The 18,194-nt window shown below is 38.3% G+C and overlaps 1 protein-coding gene across 1 annotated transcript in view; it reads right to left on the reverse strand.

The window, feature by feature from the left end:
- PLCH1 (phospholipase C eta 1) overlaps positions 1–18,194 on the reverse strand; it is a 128,392-nt gene that overhangs the window by 64,783 nt on the left and 45,415 nt on the right. The window contains exons 6-10 of the mRNA XM_018557026.1: positions 10,209–10,302; positions 4,660–4,863; positions 3,380–3,500; positions 2,085–2,256; positions 761–868 (exon numbers count right to left, since the gene is read on the reverse strand). Coding sequence (XP_018412528.1) covers positions 761–868; positions 2,085–2,256; positions 3,380–3,500; positions 4,660–4,863; positions 10,209–10,302 — 699 coding nt within the window. The remainder of the gene's footprint in view (positions 1–760; positions 869–2,084; positions 2,257–3,379; positions 3,501–4,659; positions 4,864–10,208; positions 10,303–18,194) is intronic.

An 18,194-nucleotide genomic window follows, 5' to 3' on the forward strand; every position in this document is an offset into this window, starting at 1 on the left:
TATATATATATTAAACTGTTATTATGAATTCAAAATGAAGACTTAGCAACAGTAGTTCCCTCACTGTATGTGCTACAGAGGAACACAGCACTGGACGAGCAGCACCTTATTCTTACCATTTTAACCTGATTTGGCTATTACTGCAATACCTTTGCGTTCTTTCAGACTTCAGCAGCCTTAAAGGTGTTTAGAGGAAGGATGTGTCTATCTGAAGGTTGGCTATCTGATTTAACGCTAGAGCCAGGTATATGCAGAGACCAAGACATGCATCCATTTCAAACATCTTTGGCCAGGTTCATCTCTTGGCCCTGATTTTCCACCAACCAAAACCTTAACAGGTGACCAGTATTTTTCATGTTGGGCAGCATAATAGCTTAGTGGTTAGGATTTCTGCCTTGCAGCACTGGGGTCCTCAGTATAAATGCCAGCCAGTACACTATATGCATGGAGTCTGTAGGTTCTCACTGTGCTCCTGTGGGTTTCCTCCAGGTATTTTGATTTACTTTTACACTCTAAAGACATGTTGGTAGGCTATGTGGTTCCTGTCTAAATTGGACCTAGTATGTGTGTACATACAGATGTGAGATAGAGACCTTTGATTGTAAGCTCTTTGAGGGCAATGTACAGTATGTAAAGTGCTGTGTAAATTGTCAATATAAATGCCTGTAATAAATGAGCAATACAAATAAGAATGTGCCAGCATAATATGTGTCTGATAATCATCTGCCATATTCTTCTACCAAACAAGAATCTGACTTACAAAACAATTGCTTAGTTTGCATTCATCTTCAATTTCATCTGCACTGTCTTCATCAGACACTTCTCCTTCTTCCACATCCTCTGCCAGGTCATATGGCAACTTCTTCCCCTGGAAAAAGAGTACAATGTGCCATGATGATGTGTTTAAATCATATGCTTTCAAATGGTTGCATAAAATGATTGCATGAGGAATGCTGTGCATTAAAAATAGACATTTGAAGCTGATTACGGTATTTTCTGTATTGTATCAAAACTAGAAAAGATGTCCCTCTAAAAATATTTTACTGATGTATTAAATCAGGATTTTCCAGAGTCTGCAACTGGTACCACTGCAGGTGGTGCACAGCAAGGCTCAGTATTCAAGAGTCAAACAGCGTAATGAGGGAATAAGCTGACTTTAGTGCAGGAGCATGCTGATTTAACCTACAAACTGGAAATGTCTGCTCCTCTGGGTCCAACGGTCCTAGAAATGACTACATCTAGGCTCCTGGACTCCAACAGTATGCAGTGCTGGTCTTCTTAAGACAGGAATAAGGATAATATACAGCTCAGACATTACTACATCTTGGTTGCTGGTCTTCTTGAATTAAGGTAATACACCCATACAACACACAGGATGGTGGGAGGGAGTCTGAGTTTGTAGATAAGTAGAAAGTGATATGGCACATGAGCAACTGAGATAGTCGTACATGACTGGCCAACATCTGGGAAGCAGCATTTCCATTTAATTTTACAACTAGATCAGCAAACATTAGTGTGAATCATTTAAAAATAAAAAAAATACTGTATATGTGTGTGTGCGCATCATTAGTGGTCCGCTATATGAACCAGCCAATCATGTTATTTAACACAGATTTATTTTTTTCGCTTTTATGTACCATTGATTTCCCCATGTGAACATTAATTAACAGCTAAGTTACCAATCCATATGCGCTCTGTACTGTAAAGGAAATAATTATTTTTTTTTTAAAACATTACACCATCACAATACATTTTAATTTAGAATTAATTGGCCTGCAATCTCAACTTTGTCTGCAGGCCAAACATCAAAACCCAAATTATCCTATGTCATTCTTTTCTTCAGAATACTTTTTTGTGCAGACTGTTTATGGATTTATCGCTACTGAAAAAAACATCTGTTTTCTGTTCTTGCTGTAGTATCTCTCCAGGAACAATATCTATTGTCTTCAATGTAACGCCAACTCTGCAGTATACTTTGAATTACAGACATGCTGACCTTGCTTTTCCAGTATATGCTGTTAATAAATGGATCTATTGACAGGCAAGTATGAAGCATGCTTTTCACAATATACATTAATGTTTACCTTCACAAGTATCTTGCCCTTTAGGCTCTGAGGGCTTGGAAGCTGTTTGTTTTCTCCAACTGGTACGGAAGATAGGTCAAGTTTATCTCCAAATATTTCTTTGAGGTACTGAGCAATTTTTCTTTGTTGCTGAATATTACAATGGTTTTCAATGGACAGAACTACAGGGTACCTACAGTAAAGAAGAACAAAATAGTAGCAAACAAATTAGGTTTTGATTTTATAGGGCCCAGAGTATAATGCTCTGCAGTGACAAACAGCACACAAAATACAACATACAATTGTCCCATCGTTGTCAATAGCAATGGATGGTTGTGGGAAAGTGAGGCAAGCAGATAACAACAACTGAACAACTCAGAGTGATCTCACCTTGCCGCATGACAAGAATGTCTCTATCCTCAGAGAGATGAGAGGAGAGAAGCTAAACATTTTCAGTCTTACGTATACACTTTTCTTTTGGAGCACCATAGAAATACATAGGGGCCATTTATAATGATGAGCAGATGCCAATATTAAAAGGGCATTGCACTATTTACTTAACAATGTGCCTGCATTTTATATGTCATTCATATAATGAGGGAATGGTGGAGAGAGAGGTGAATGTCCTTAGGAGTGTCCTCTGCATAACACTACAGAGAACACCCTGGGATAGGAAGAAGACCCGTCAAAGCCATGTGACAAGCTTTCCCCTCCTCCCAGCACCTTTTCCCTTTCATTGAAATAATGGGACTTCCTTTAATTCAGACTCCCAAAGCACATTTATAAAACAAGAGACTATACTGTATAATCATGGAGTATTTTTTTCCCTTTAAAGCAGAATTATGGATGTGGTCATACTATACTGCTTGCTTTGCAAATTATCTAATGTCCTGCTGAAACAGCAAATATCAGACGAGAGAAGGTATAACATCTATGGGAACCTAGATATTTCATCTTGATCACACCTATTTAGTTCCATGTTACACAGTTGGAAGAATAAAGATCATCGGCCCCAATACATATCAGTTTTTCATGTCTATGTTCCCTAAAATTGGAAGCTGGAAATAAGCAGGACGCTCATGCATTCTGTTTTCTGTTACCTTCTGCATTTTAATAATGTAGCTTTACTGTATACCCTACTGTAAATAGATATGGAATATATTGTTAATTATAAAAATAATTATGATAGTAACAATTAATTTGTCTATACCATAAATGATATACCTAAGGCTGATAAAAGTACAGATCTAACAAATGTCCAGGGGAAGTTAAGACTCAGAACTGATTGCTGCACAAAACATGAAGAACCAACTTACTCATTTTTAACAAAGGCATATTTGTTGATTGTCTCAACTACATCTTTAAAGGGGATTTTTGAGGTGAGTGTGTACCCATGGTGTACTACTGGCTCTCCGTCTGGCCCATCCCAACAGTCAACTGTTGAAGAAACAACACAATTTTTAAGCAGGCTTGAATATGTAAATCTAAATATTTTCTAAATAGCTCATTTAGTCTACACTATTCTAAATGAGCCAGTCAGCATATAATGCATTGCAGTGCTGTAAATTCAACATTGGGAGCTTGCTAGCAGGAGTGAGAACAGTGATCAGGGTGGTAATGTTCCTTCAGTGTCCAATCAGCTAGGTGATAAGTCAATGACCAGGCTGTGGTGCTTAAATACAGTGTAGAAAAAGAAAGTTTTCAACCTGGCTATGCTGGCAAGGGCACATGAATTATAGGAACATCTCTACAAAATTTTGACAGGTAAACAAACCATGTGTGATTTAAACTATTTGTCTTAAGTTCAGCTAGTATAGCAACCCATGAAAACCAGTAAGAATTCCTCATTCAGTAACCTTACTTCAGTAAACTGAAATCTGATTGGTGGTTGTATTTTAGCTTTTCTCTTTTCTAAGGCACAATAAGGTATACCACTTGTACACTACTATGCAGTGGGATCATACAGCTAAATAGAACTCACTAAAAGAGCATCAGAGCTTTTTTTCCATCTGTAAAAGCAGAAAAAAGAACATCTATTTGACCCGAGCTAAGGAGATACAGCAATCAACACTGAAGGAAGATTTGGGCATAGCTGAACAGTATTACCCTTATGGTTTTGAATTAGGCTTGTATGTGCAGATCTCATATTTTAATTACATTAAAATTCTCAGCAGCGGCTGAGTACAGCTACATTGCAATATATTGTTCAAAAATGTTACACAGCTTGTAAGACAGAAAGCCCAATCTATAATAAGCAAATCTAAGCAACTCATTCATAATCACACATATGATACTTATTTATCGCTGAAATTATTGATTGGCCTCACTGACTGCTGTGAATTAGAGAGGTTTATTTGACTTAATTGTATTATATGTTACTCAATCCTATCACTACATGTCTTAACAATTTCTAAATGTCCTGTTTAAACACAGAGATGAATTCCTTTATCTAAACGTCTTATTACATCATGACAGGAAGACAAAACAGCAGACCTTAATAGTTTTTAGATAATTCATTAAATGAGGATAGAAATGTATAATGTAATTATACCCGTGACTGATACATTTTTTTTTAAATATTAAAACTTTAACATACCTTCTATGCACCGACATCCGTCCTGTAATACCCAAGCATACATGTCTACCTTAGACTGAGACAGCAGCTGATCCCCTGTCAAGTATGTATTATGTGATGAGGCAATGTAGTAGTGGCACAGTGGCTGCTCCATGTCCTGGTAAACTTCACCATGCACTGGGTTAAATATGTCACCTGCAGGACTTCTCATGAAGCTGGTAAAACCTGTCAGATAGAAGAGGGTTCTTTTTACTCCTCTTTTGCTTATAATAAAAATGTAAAAACACTGTTACAAGACAGCTAAGAAAAAACAATCAAATCAAGCCACCAAAAAAATCACCCTTCCACTGGTCCCAAGTCCTTTAAATAGTACATAAACCTACTATGGCTTCACAGTTACCTCCACTAGTAGTCACATCCCCATTTCCCCATCCCAGAAGAAAGCTTTAATAGATAAGTATACCTTTAGGTTAAGAACCTAGGGCCCCCTCCCTTCCTCCCTGAATACTTAAATTATCCAAAACTGAAACCACCCCCACCCCACACACAAACAGACACCTAGGTGTCCACTTACATCCTCTAATGGTGAAAAACTCTCACACTGTTTATATCCTGGTTTGGAAAAATCTACTATGGTGCTACTAGAATGGCAAGAACCCCTACTGCAAGAGAAATGTTCTATTCAAATCTATGGGACGTTATTGTGGATGCACCTGCAGGACCATTTTAGATTTTGCTAGCTGGGATGTAAACAACAGGGATGGCTGCAGCTATCATAGAAAGTAAGCAAGTGGGTGAGGGGGTTTCATCTTAGGATAGTTTAGGGGGCTGGGGGGCTAGGTGGAGGTTTACTTAAAGGCAAAAAAAATACTTTTACAATATATTTTTCTTTGCAAGTTTCCTACTTCAGCAGTTTCCCCAGATGTCCTTAGGTAAATCCTTACAACTTTCTATAAACCTATCACCTGATGATGAGAATTTGAAATCATACACAACAGCAGGAGGAAGGCGATGACAGGCACTTTATGAACAAATGTGTAAATAGGAAAGTGATGCTCATCTTGACACAATACACAAATGTGAAGTTTATGGATGTCTAACTGTAACACCAATGAAATAATAAACTAATAAAAATAATAATACAATGTACACATAGTTACATAGTTACATAGTATTTGAGGTTGAATAAAGACATTAGTCCATCAAGTCCAACCTATTAGGATCTCATTCTAGGAGTACCTGTACCCCTGTATATTACGGTCCCTTAAGAAATCGTCCAAACACCCAACAAAGTTTAGTAGAATTGTCCAATAAGGCAGCAAGTGTCAAGAAAATGGATTGCCTTGCAGTGTGTCACACAACACTAAGTATGTCAGCTAAGATTATATTTTAGAGGTCATAAAGGAGAACTGTATCCCATAGTTTTAGTGTTTAGCCAAGTGTAGCGTATTTTCAGTGACCATATCTTATGTGTTATTATGGCAGCGTTTATCTTCAAGTTACGTTTAGGTAACCTTCAAGTGTCGACATCCTTGCTCTTCCATATTCTTGTTATTGTATTTAATCAAATATATTTGTTGATTATCATTAGAGCGGGTTCTGTATTCTATTACAAGCATTAGATTGGAATGGAGGAGTTGAGGATGAATGTCACAATCTCTCCTAGTCCATTCACAGAATACCTTGTATCTGGAATAAGAAAGACTTTTTAAGAATGACTGAGGTGGAAAGTGAGTGATCCACTATCAAACTTGTACTTCAGTTCTGGAATTCTCACTACCAGAAGTTTAGCACTTAGAGTACTGTACAGGCTTGATAAAAATAGGAGTCGTCCTAAACGCAGCATCAGCCACACATGGGAAATGCATTAATATAGTTAGTTTATATTTATAAAGCAAATGTAAAAAATATAATGTTTTTCCTGGAGTTCAGTTTTATCTTTAGACTTATGATTTGGCTTTGGTTAGATCAAAATAAAAGTATCATTGCAAACCCTGCACTGTTAGCGCCCATTAACGTTACATGAGTTATGGAAATACTGTAAGACCTATCAAAAATTCATATTTGCAATCAGAATACAACATCACAGAACTGTAAGTAAATAAACAGAGATCTGTGTTGTTTATATTAATACATATTGGTCACAAGTATTACAAATGTATCCAAACAAAATACAACAATATGACACACGGCAGAGTAGCAGAATGAAGCTTGTGATATCTGACCTATTTTTCATATTTGTACTGATGGATACAGCGGAGAATGTTAAATAAAGTTAGTTTCAAAATTAACATACCATATGTGACCTTGTTTTTACAACCTTAGGGCTTCCGCAACTACTGTAGCATTCAAAGAAACTAAGACAATCATTTCCAATTCATTAGCTAATAAAAAGTTCTAGAACACTTGGCAGCAGATTTGAATATCACCATTAACTTCATCTGAAAAAGCACAAAGTTCCCAGCAATAGTAGCATGGTGTCTTCAGCTTACACATCATAACGTTATGTTGTGAAAACGGCTGATAGTTCACAGGATCCTATTCACCATTTTCCTAAAAGCAATGATTTTCACACCATAAACCAGCACCAGGCATGACCTGGACATTTAACCGCCGGATCTAGCCAAATCCAAAATATCTACAAAAATCAAACATTAAAAATTGTTTAATGACAATTGCAGTCACCATAGATTAGAATACATTTTGACCAGCTACAGTTTTATCCAGAACAACCTATGCAATCAACATCTTATATTTCTTAAAGCCTTATGGTACCAAATTTTGTACACTTAGTGAAACCCCCACCTGTCATAGCCATTTTCTGTCGGGGGGGGGGTCTCAGTTTTAGATTAAACTGCAGTTCACAAAGCACAGAAGAAATATAGAAATTAAGTTGCTAATATCACACAGGCCACAATTTTGGCACCATAGCTTCAAATGAAATGAAGACTGAAACTTGTATTTTAGTGGACCTATGCCTAACATACACTATATTACCAAAAGTATTGGGACGCCTGCCTTTACACGCACATGAACTTTAATGGCATCCCAGTCTTAGCCCATAGGGTTAAATATTGAGTTGGCCCACCCTTTGCAGCTATAACTGCTTCAATTCTTCGGGGGAAGGCTGTCCACAAGGTTTAGGAGTATGTCTATGGGAATGTTTGACCATTCTTCCAGAAGAACATTTGTGAGGTCAGGTATTGATGTTGGACGAGAGGGCCAGGCTTGCAGTCTCCGCTCTAATTCATCCCAAAAGTGTTCTATTGGGTTGAGGTCAGGACTCTGTGCAGGCCAATCAAGTTCCTCCACCCAAAACTCGCTCATTCATGTCTTTTTGGACCTTGCTTTGTGCACTGGCCCACAGTCATGCTGGAACAGGAAGGGGCCATCCCTAAACTGTTCCCACAAAGTTGGGAACATGAAATTGTCCAAAATGTCTTGGTATGCTGGTGCCTTAAGAGTTTCCTTTAATGGAACTAAGGGGCCAACTCCAACCCCTGAAAAACAACCCCGCACCATAATCCCCCCTCCATCAAACTTTACACTTGGCACAATGCAGTCAGGCAAGTACTGTTCTCCTAGCAACCGCCAAACCCAGACACGTCCATCAGATTGCCAGACACAGAAGCGTAATTTGTCACTCCAGAGAACACCTCTCCACTTCTCTAGAGTCCAGTGGCAGCATGCTTTACACCACTGCATCCGACGCTTTGTATTGCACTTGGTGATGTAAGGCTTGGATGCAGCTGCTTGGCCATGGAAACCCATTCCGCAAAGCTCTCTACGCACTGTTGTTGTGCCAATCTGAAGGCCACACGAAGTTTGGAGGTCTGTAGCTATTGACTCTGCAGATAGTTGACGACTTCTGCGCCCTGTGCACTTCAGCATGCGCTGGCCCCGCTCTTTTGTTTTAAATGGCCTACCGCTTCATGGCTGAGTTGCTGTTGTTCCCAGTTGTTTCCACTTTGTTATAATACTACTATCCGTTGACCGTGGAATATTTTGTAGCAAGGAATTTCACAGAACACCTGAACCCAATGATTTGAAGGGGTGCCCCAATACTTTTGGTAATATAGTGTATGTTATGTGGACCTATGTTATAGTGGACCTACTACAGTATATGTCTAACATGTATGTGTCAAGTGGCTAATGACAAACCCTTTTCAGGAGACACCCCTTTAGGGGTCCTCCCCGTAATTCCTCCAGCCAGCTGCTAATAACCTTAATGTTAGCAATAATCATCAAAGCAGCTTGATTTTCTTTAAGTATCAGAGCCTGCTTTGGAAACCTACTGGTTTCCAATGTTGGCTGTGTCAGGTATAGTACTGTCCTTGGACACAGAAGCAAAGTAATGAAATTCTGGGGAAGAGCAATGAAAGTAAAAAAACAGAGGTTGCAGGGGCAAGTGAAGGAGTTGTCTTTCTATGAAACTGTTAGCACAAACCCATTGTTAATAATGCTACAACTACTTAAGAGAGAATATAGTGTTGCCTATAGGCACCAAGGTATCTAAATGACAACACGTATACACTACAGTTGTTATTTTGTTTCATGCCTGGCAAAATGCCACTGTAGCCTTCCAACCTTGTTGTTACATATTTAAATGTCTCTGGGGCCCCCTATTTATATCTATATATATATTGGTATGTTGGTATTTGAATACCTTAATGGTATAGATCTTCATTGTAATAATCGACACAGCTATCTATGGATAGTTATCGGGCATCTATTGTCCCACTACCTCTGTATGCTCTTTACCCCCGATCTCTCCTGGGTGAGAATGGGGGGTGTCCCCCAAATATCTGGACTTATTCACCACCAAAATCCTGTAAAGGGGCATTCATTTATGTCTTTATTGTGTGCTGTGAGTGTTTACTTGTACATTTAATACTTAGGATGTTAAGAAGTAATTATAATTTTATGATGTTAAGATTAAAGACTGCCTCCTATCTTCCTGAGGAAGCTTTGGTGAAACGCGTAGAAGACTGGACTCACTACACATTGAAGCACAATTCAAAGATGTTAATTGCAAATATAATACATGATCGGCATATGCCTATGAGGAGATTGATCATTGAGATTGATCATTGAAAGTTTTGTTTTATTTATTTTGAATTATTTACATACAGAATGTGGTTGTGTGGTCTGGGTTGTGTGTTCCTTAATACCTAATTATCAAATAAAATGGTGCTGAGTGGTGCTGATTTACATCTCAGCATTAGTGGTTGTGTTTTTATGTCCTTTTATCATATATGTTATTATGATATTATCATCATCTATTATCAATAGATTTTAATAAAGATGTGATTTGTTTGCTATAATGTAATTGTATTATTTTTTTCACTCCTGTTGTGACACCTTAAAAGCCACAGTTTGAGTATTTTGTTTTGGAACTTGTTGTTACCTGTGACTATACCAACAAAAGGGAAAGTCTCTAAAAAATACAAATCTTGCTTTATGTTTCATACTTTATTCTAGCCAAGGTCCTGAAACATACACAAAACAGAAATTGATAGAAAAAGCTGAGATACTTTCCTAAGAGCACACCAATAATATGAAACTCTTACCTTCTATTCCCAATACGTTTTGTTCCTTGTTTTCCTCTGAAACTTCAAACTTCTGTATAACGTCAAGGCAGTACTCTGTTGTCACATTACTCATCTGTACAAAGAAATGACAGGACTGTTGTTAGTTGTTCTCTTCCATAGTAGACTGAGTTTTACGTCAATGGAAAGCCTGGACCCTGGACTATAGCAGAAACCCCTTCAATAAAGCTTCACATTTAGTGAACCATAAATAAACGGTCAGCAAAACAGATGTGTATTGAATCTTAGCAGCGTTCCAAAATGTCATAAACACACTATTTCAAAAAGATTTCTATGGACACATTTAGAACAAGCAGACAATGCCTATCCCTAGAAATGGTATACAGGGCTAATAGTATTCAATGTTGGGAAAGGACAATAACTGCATGATAATCTATTTGCAGATATATATTAAGAGAATGATGACCTGTTATTAGCTTTTCCTTCTATGAACTTCTGCATATATCACTATAAATTTTACGGTCAGCTATTGCACAGGTGCGTACATGCAACACTGGGCCTATTCAACCTTAGCTTACAATAACTAGGCACCATATGTGTCAACAGCCGAGTGAAAATAAATACACACGCAAGTTAAAAAGCTCATTAACATTGACAGAGATTCTTTTAGATGTTTAGAAGTCAAAGCAGTGCCCCTTTCACCTCACTGGTGAGTAACGTACAAAGTGCATCAAGTGCGGGTGCGCAGCGTGATAAGACAGACAAATCGCTTACGTTTTTTTAAAATGGCGTCTGTCTGTCTAAAGCCACCATAAAGCAATGCCCATTTAAGATACTGTATGTCTGTCATTTGCTTATCAGATATGCTTCTTTTTATCAATGTACACTCTATTTCATACTTGATCTATTATAGGAGGCTGAAACCAGACCCCATCTCTATTTCCCAATCAACTGAGTACACTAAGATTTTAATATTAGCTAAAAGTATATGTAAAGGCAATTTTTGGTTTTAGATAGAGTAGGGAAGAGTTGTAAAGTTTCTAATTCCATGTCTACACTGGGGAGGTCTCTATTTGTCCTGATTACCATTGTCACAGAGACAGAAAGTAAGGGGAAAGACAAAATGTTTAGTGTTGTCACGAGAGCAAGAGGTGAGGGGAAATTTTCCAATGGGAACATATGTCCTGGTCCTTTTGAGGGGATTTCCCCTTAATTCTGGTTGTGTTTCTGGGACAGGAAGTGAAGGGAAACCTTTTCAGCAGGACATAGACAGAAAAAAAGTAACATCACAGGGGTTCTAATAAGAACTGAACTTTTTCAAAATCGAAACTAAAAATAAATGTCAGGCTGAAACCGAAACATTATGAGTCTAACCTTTTCAAATTTTTTCAAATATTTTATTTTTATTTATTTATATAAAATATTTTAATTTTTTTACTTTACTGTTGGGGGCTTTGGGGAAATATGAGCAGGTCTAAACAGACCCCTGACATTCCCTTTTTAAAATAGAAAAAGAGATTGAGAACAATCTCTTTTTCTGCAGGCCCTGTTATAAATGAACAGGAAGCCTCTAAATTGAGTGGGCCTGTTCATTCATAATTTGTGGAGATAGTATGTTTACCATGTCCACAATCATGAATGAACAGGAGGTGATGTAGATCACTTCCCATTTATTCATAATTGGGGACACAGTAAACATACTATGTCCTCAATTATTTACAAACACTGAGATCAATGATTGCTGAGTGCTCGTACCCGCTCTCTATACTGACTCATTGTCACAGGATGTTGAAGGAGCCATGTGGGGAGGAGAGTTTGATCTTCTCTGACAGCTGACACCTCCCATGCACCGCCGGCCCGGCCTCCTGTGACAGCTGACTCCGCCCCCACAATGTCGCTCTCCTGATCTCTCACAGGAGGCTGAGCGGGGCAGTACGGGAGGAGAGCTCAGCCTCCTGTGATAACACTAACAGCTGTCTCCGCTCCCACACCGCTCTCCTAATCTGTCACAGAAGGCTGAGCGTTGTTGGAGGAGAGACGCCAGCTGCTCATATTGCTCTCCACCCCCGCACTGCTCGGCCTCCTGTGACAGTTTCTCTCCTCCCCAATGGGCACTGTACTGTGTCAGAAAGGACACAGAGCAGTGCCCAGCCGGGAGTAGAGAAACCAAGGATGCACCGCTATTTCGGCCGAAAGATGACACTTTCGGCATTTTGCCAAAAGAGCCATTTTCTGCCGATATGTTTCGGTGGCTGAAATTTTGTTGCATTCCTAGTTCTAACCCTTCCCCACTTTATCCAAAACTAAAAAGGAACACTTTCAAATAAATGTTTCCTTTACATGTTCAATGGGTCAGATTAGCTGCTTTTCTTCTACCCTTCCCTGAGCCCTCTGTTTAGATGAGGCTTGCAGAGTTTCAATCACAGAGAGAGTCTGTGCTGTGCCCCCTTTCTAGAAAACCCATATTACTTTGTGATGCCATTGTCCAGGGTTCGTCCTGAATCAATTTTGAATTATAAAATAAAGTTTTGATATAAATACAAAACATCAGACTTAAATGGCACCAAAGTATTATAGTTTATCTATGAAGTTAAATGTTTGAATGCCTACAGTCAAATAATGCCGTAAAGCCACTCTTGGCCAATTCTTTTGGGGGAAATATCAATCAGAGGGGTTAAACAATCTTGTAAGACTGCTGTTTTCCCAAAATAGGATTGGTGTATAAATATGAAACGTCACTTAATCAAGCACTTTTGTTTATGTGTGTGCCGTCTCCGTGAGGTGTTTTAGGGTGCAGGCATGATCCCACTGCTGATTTGGCTGAAATTCATTCCATGGGTGGCCCTGTTGGCCTTGGTGGCTCTTTTGAAGTGTGAGGTGAGCTATATTTCTTTTACTGCCTGCTTTCTCTCTTTTTTTTGCTTTGCATACTATGTGAGCCGTCACAAGGCTTACTTATCGGCAGCAGACATTACAGAGCAATGGAGGAGCGGCGGGAGTGCGCCCAGCACTTTTTCAAAAGAAAAAAAAGGTAAAGTTCACATTTTAAAATAGAAAGGAAAGTGGGCATAGGTTAATGACTATAAAGAGAGCACTGAAAGGGCAGTTTTGTGTCGCTTTAAAGGATATTGCCCCCATTCTAGTGTATAGACTTACCCTAAATGATGTCTCATGATCCGGTCATCTTCTTCTTTCCTGTAGTTTTCTGAAGTCCCTGGTTCCAGTCTCTGATCCAGCGATGACTGCTGTGTCTTCTGTGTCCCAAGGAGTCTGTGCGCGTGTACGCTGCTTGCATTGATTTACCTTGTGTCTCGCATGCGCATGCGCCCGCCCCATCATCCTTTGCGGCCACCCAAGATTTTTCAGATCTTCAGACAGGAGCGCGCGGCGCAGAGACAGGTGAGTTTTAACCTTTTTCGTAACTTTTTAAAAAAAAAGTTTGCATATATCTACTGCTTGCTAGCAGTAGATATATGCAAAAACCATTGAGGGTTTAATTATCCTTTAAGTGTGCTTTTGCTATGCAATTGCTACATTTAAAGGAGCAACAGTATATACTATCCTGTTATAACATCAGCATTGTAATAGGAATACATACTAGAGTTATTTTTATTAATGCAACCAAATCCCTTTTATGTAGTGAGTGCTGCATTCTGTCTGCCCATCACTTTCAACACCTTCCTGGATTCTCAGTGTGCTTTGAATGGCTTTCCCTGCTGCTTTGTGTGATGCAATCTCGATTTCTCAAGACCCATATCACATCGCGCATTGATAATGTTACATTGTTCAGACCTGAGTTATAGTTCAGAAGTGCATATTCACAGGGCTGAGTGAAATTGTGTCAGTGCATGCTATGGACATCTTCAACAAATACCTTTACAAACTTCTAGATCTATATGGTTATTAGGAGTGGGATAGATATATATGGAAATTCTATATAGAAATGTATACTTATTTTCGTTTTTGACCACAGGTACTATGCATGACTGGCATGTACTGCATTTAAAGATAAAAAAGAACTTGTTCTATATTGGCCTAATGAACAATATAGCATCGTACACCTGCAGACACAAAGATATATAAACATTCCATTTGATAACAGCACATCTCCACTACGACCTGATTTATTTTTACAGCACATTTGCTGGATGTCAGTTCATACATGTGAACTGACAAAGATGTCTGGAATTTTAACGCAGGCTTATTAAATACAACACAAGCTAAATACTAAACCGCTCAGTCCTGCCCCTCTGCCACATGATGTGATTAACGTAAACAGTCCCCATTACACAGACTCTAGGTCTACAGCAGAAAATGCTCCAGTAGTAGAAGAAACACCTATGAACTCTCACAGATTTGTAAGCACTTAGACATAATAAGACTGATGCCCAGTGCAAAGCCACAGATACCAGATAATGGATCAGAAGGATTGCTATTTGAGACCGATTATGCGGAACTATAGGCTGGCAATCATGGACAGGAATATTTTTATCTACAGGTCACACGAGGGAAAAACGAGTCACTGGATTGCAAAGTATCCAATCACCCTGATCTATACAGCTAATGGCAAATGTTTACTATCCTGCCCCCAATGGAACAAGCATATTTTCCTTAACTTCGTCTTACACTACTAGATCTAGACGGATAGAAAAAAATCCGACTTCTTAATCCACACTAAACAGCATGGATGGACAAATCTCCCACTGCGGCTATTATATTCTGACAGCCGATACCCACTGCTGTCAGAATACATGAACTGCAGCAAATCAACATTTTCAGCCCGGCTCCATCGACAAAACTCGACTCAATCATTGACTTATGTTGAGCTGCCAGGGCCACACACTAAGAATTACAACTGATGTCTGTGAATCGGCTCAAATCTCCCAGTCCAAAGGGAAATGGCAAGAAGCTGATATGAAGAAAGATCCAGGTACTATACTTATGATAGTTGTATCTACACATGTATTTTTATTATTTTTAAATGAATACAATTGAATTAAAATGTGTAAGTTTTTAATTTGGCAATAAAATTATTCTGCAGTTATTATTTTCATTACAATAAAATGATTGTGAATTAATTAACAAAAGGCAAATGTAATAGGAAGTAATGGACTGTCTTTACAATTTATCTCAAGCATCTAATACAATTATAAACATGCAGTAATGATATGTTAGTGTAATATATGAAGTGTTGCCATTCTCAATGCACAGTACAAGCAGATGTGATTGGAGACAAAGACAAAGGGAACAGCAAAGTTACCCATATTTATTTTCTATGAATGAAGATTCAACACTTCAAAACAGACAAGTAGAAAATGATGACCATATCAGATAACACGAATGAAGGTTTACAGGTTATGAATATATGTCCATGTACTGACAGCAGTCAAACAAAAACAAGCTATTTTCCATGTGGCCAAACAAATATATAAATGCTAGAATAGTTATTTGAGGAAGTATACTAAATATAAACTGCCTGGCCAACAAAAAAAGAAGTGACTGTGGCATTATTTTGATAAGCTTATACAATGTGACATTTATTTCTGTCCAGAATTGCATTCATTTTTCTTGTAGTGATGATGGGAGAGTCAGACCACTATGTAATGTCTTCTCCAGCACATCCCAAAGACTAAATCTCTAAATGGGGTTTAGGTCTGGACTCTGTGGTGGCCAATCCATGTGTGAAATGATGGCTCATGCTACCTGAACTACTTTTTCACAATTTGAGCCCAATGAATCCTGGCATTGTCACCTTGGAATATGCCCAATCTGCCATCAGGGAAGAAAAAATCCATGGATGTTTAAGAATTTAGAAGCTACTCACTGCATCAGTTAGGGTAAAACACATTTTTGCCAGATGAAACATATGAATCACTACAATAATTATCCAATACTGATCTGCTCAGCTAAATCCAGGTGGTGACTCTTTTTTTTGGCCAGGCAGTATATGTACTAATGCATCTTCTAGTTTATACCACAAAGAGTTTTCTAACCTTCTAAGAAGAGTTTTTATTTTAATAGGATATGTATGTCAGAATAGCTGGTAATTCCTGACACAAATCCAGCATTATTATCCTCCTGCAATGCTCATCACTGATATTGATCTATTGCTCAATCACATGCTGGTGACAACATTTTATCAGGCCACCCACTGCCTCTAAAGTCATTATCTACTCACACACACAATTAAGCTACTTGCCAATGATTATTACCATCCGACAGTAATGAAGAACAACTTCCCATCCTAAATTGTGTGCAACTCTACATAAAATATCAAGCACCAAAATGATAGAAAAAAATAAAAACATTTACAGGGTTGCCGCAAGAACGACCTATACGGCTTACAATTGCTCTATTACAAAGGTTGTTAATTATATCTGGACTAGACTGGCCATCTGACTACAACAGCTTTGGTCCAATATAGCTAGTGTATGTGTTAGTATCAGTGGGCCCTGAGAGCTACTAATTCTTAATGAGAAATACTCTAACCAGAGAAATACCAGTAATGTTAAATAATAATAGAAGACAACAAATGGCCATTAGCTGGTCGTGATTCACATTTAAACCTGAATTATCTTTTATATAACAGCTGCAAAAGTCAGCCGCATCATCACAGCAGGACATGCACTGAGTGAACTGCCACTGCTCTCTATGGCTATCTCCTGTACTGAGACTGTGGCGGTGATTTACTAACCTAAACACACGCACGCACCAGGTGCGTGTGATTTTTACACAGCAAAGCGTATTTATCAACCAAAAAGACTCTATAAGCATGTTTCCACTAATGCCATATATGGAAAAATCATGCACATGATGCATATATAATGCTGCTTCACAGTTTAGACAAAAATGGTTAGCTCATGCATTTACATTCCTGCATTCATCAACGCAAGCAACACAACATAGAGCTAATTTACCCAACATCACCTTGGAATTCAGGGCAGGGCTTTGCACAACACACCTGCTGGGTGTGTACACACTACAAAGGTGTTTAGATTCCACCGATAGATCATGCTGGGAGGGAACACACTACAGAGGTGTATACATGTTCGTGGTGTGTTTATAAGGTTAGTAAATCAACCCCTGTATGTAGAAGATGTGGTGCCATCGCTGGAATAGGCGTTCCAATGGCAATTACACTTTAGCATCATCTGAGGTATGAAATAATATATCCCTTATTACTAAACAGAGCCAGGGAGTGGCTAGTTGGATTTCTGTTTAAAAGTGTCATTGACACTTTAACCATTTAATAACCAGAGGTCATTGAAACATAGGTAATTGTGTAATTTGACTATAGCCCTATAGCTAATTTGTAAACCTAAATATTTTTATAATACTTTAAAGTATATTTCCACTTTTGCAGCCAAATTGAGATACCTCCTATTTTATATTTGTTACATGTTCCCATTCACATAGCATAAGCTAAACACCCTTCCTGTCCAGGCCATTTTTCAGTATTCAGTGCTGCAGTACTTTGACTGACATTTATTCCGTCATGCAACGCTGTACTGAAATGAATTTTATACCATTTTATGGGGACAGATAGAGCTTTCTTTTGGTGGTATTTAATCACCACGGGGTTTACATTTTTTACTACATAACAAAAAAGTACTGAAATTTTTTTTCAAAAAACCTGTTTCCCTATGAAATATTATAAAACATTTATTATTACCCCGATTTTTTGGTAAAATATAAAAGACGGCGTCATGTCGGGTAAATAGATGCTAAATATGTCAAGTCTTAAAACTGCACGCCCCTGCAAAATTGCAATAAACTACAATACCCAAAATTAGCCACAGGCGACGCTTTAAAAACTTTTGCCACTCATCAGTTTAGTGTTAACAGTGATTGATAGCCCTAGAATTATTGCTCTCACTCCGACGTTCGCGGTGATATGTAACATGTGTGGCACAATGGGCGCAGTCATCGTTTTCGCACATGTTTGCATGTGTATGTGGGGGAATTTAAAAACATTTTGGTATTTTTTTATATGTGATTTTTTTATGC

The sequence above is a fragment of the Nanorana parkeri genome, unplaced genomic scaffold, assembly GCF_000935625.1.
Source record: "Nanorana parkeri isolate BGI_ZX_2015 unplaced genomic scaffold, ASM93562v1 scaffold263, whole genome shotgun sequence".
NCBI lineage: Eukaryota > Metazoa > Chordata > Amphibia > Anura > Dicroglossidae > Nanorana > Nanorana parkeri.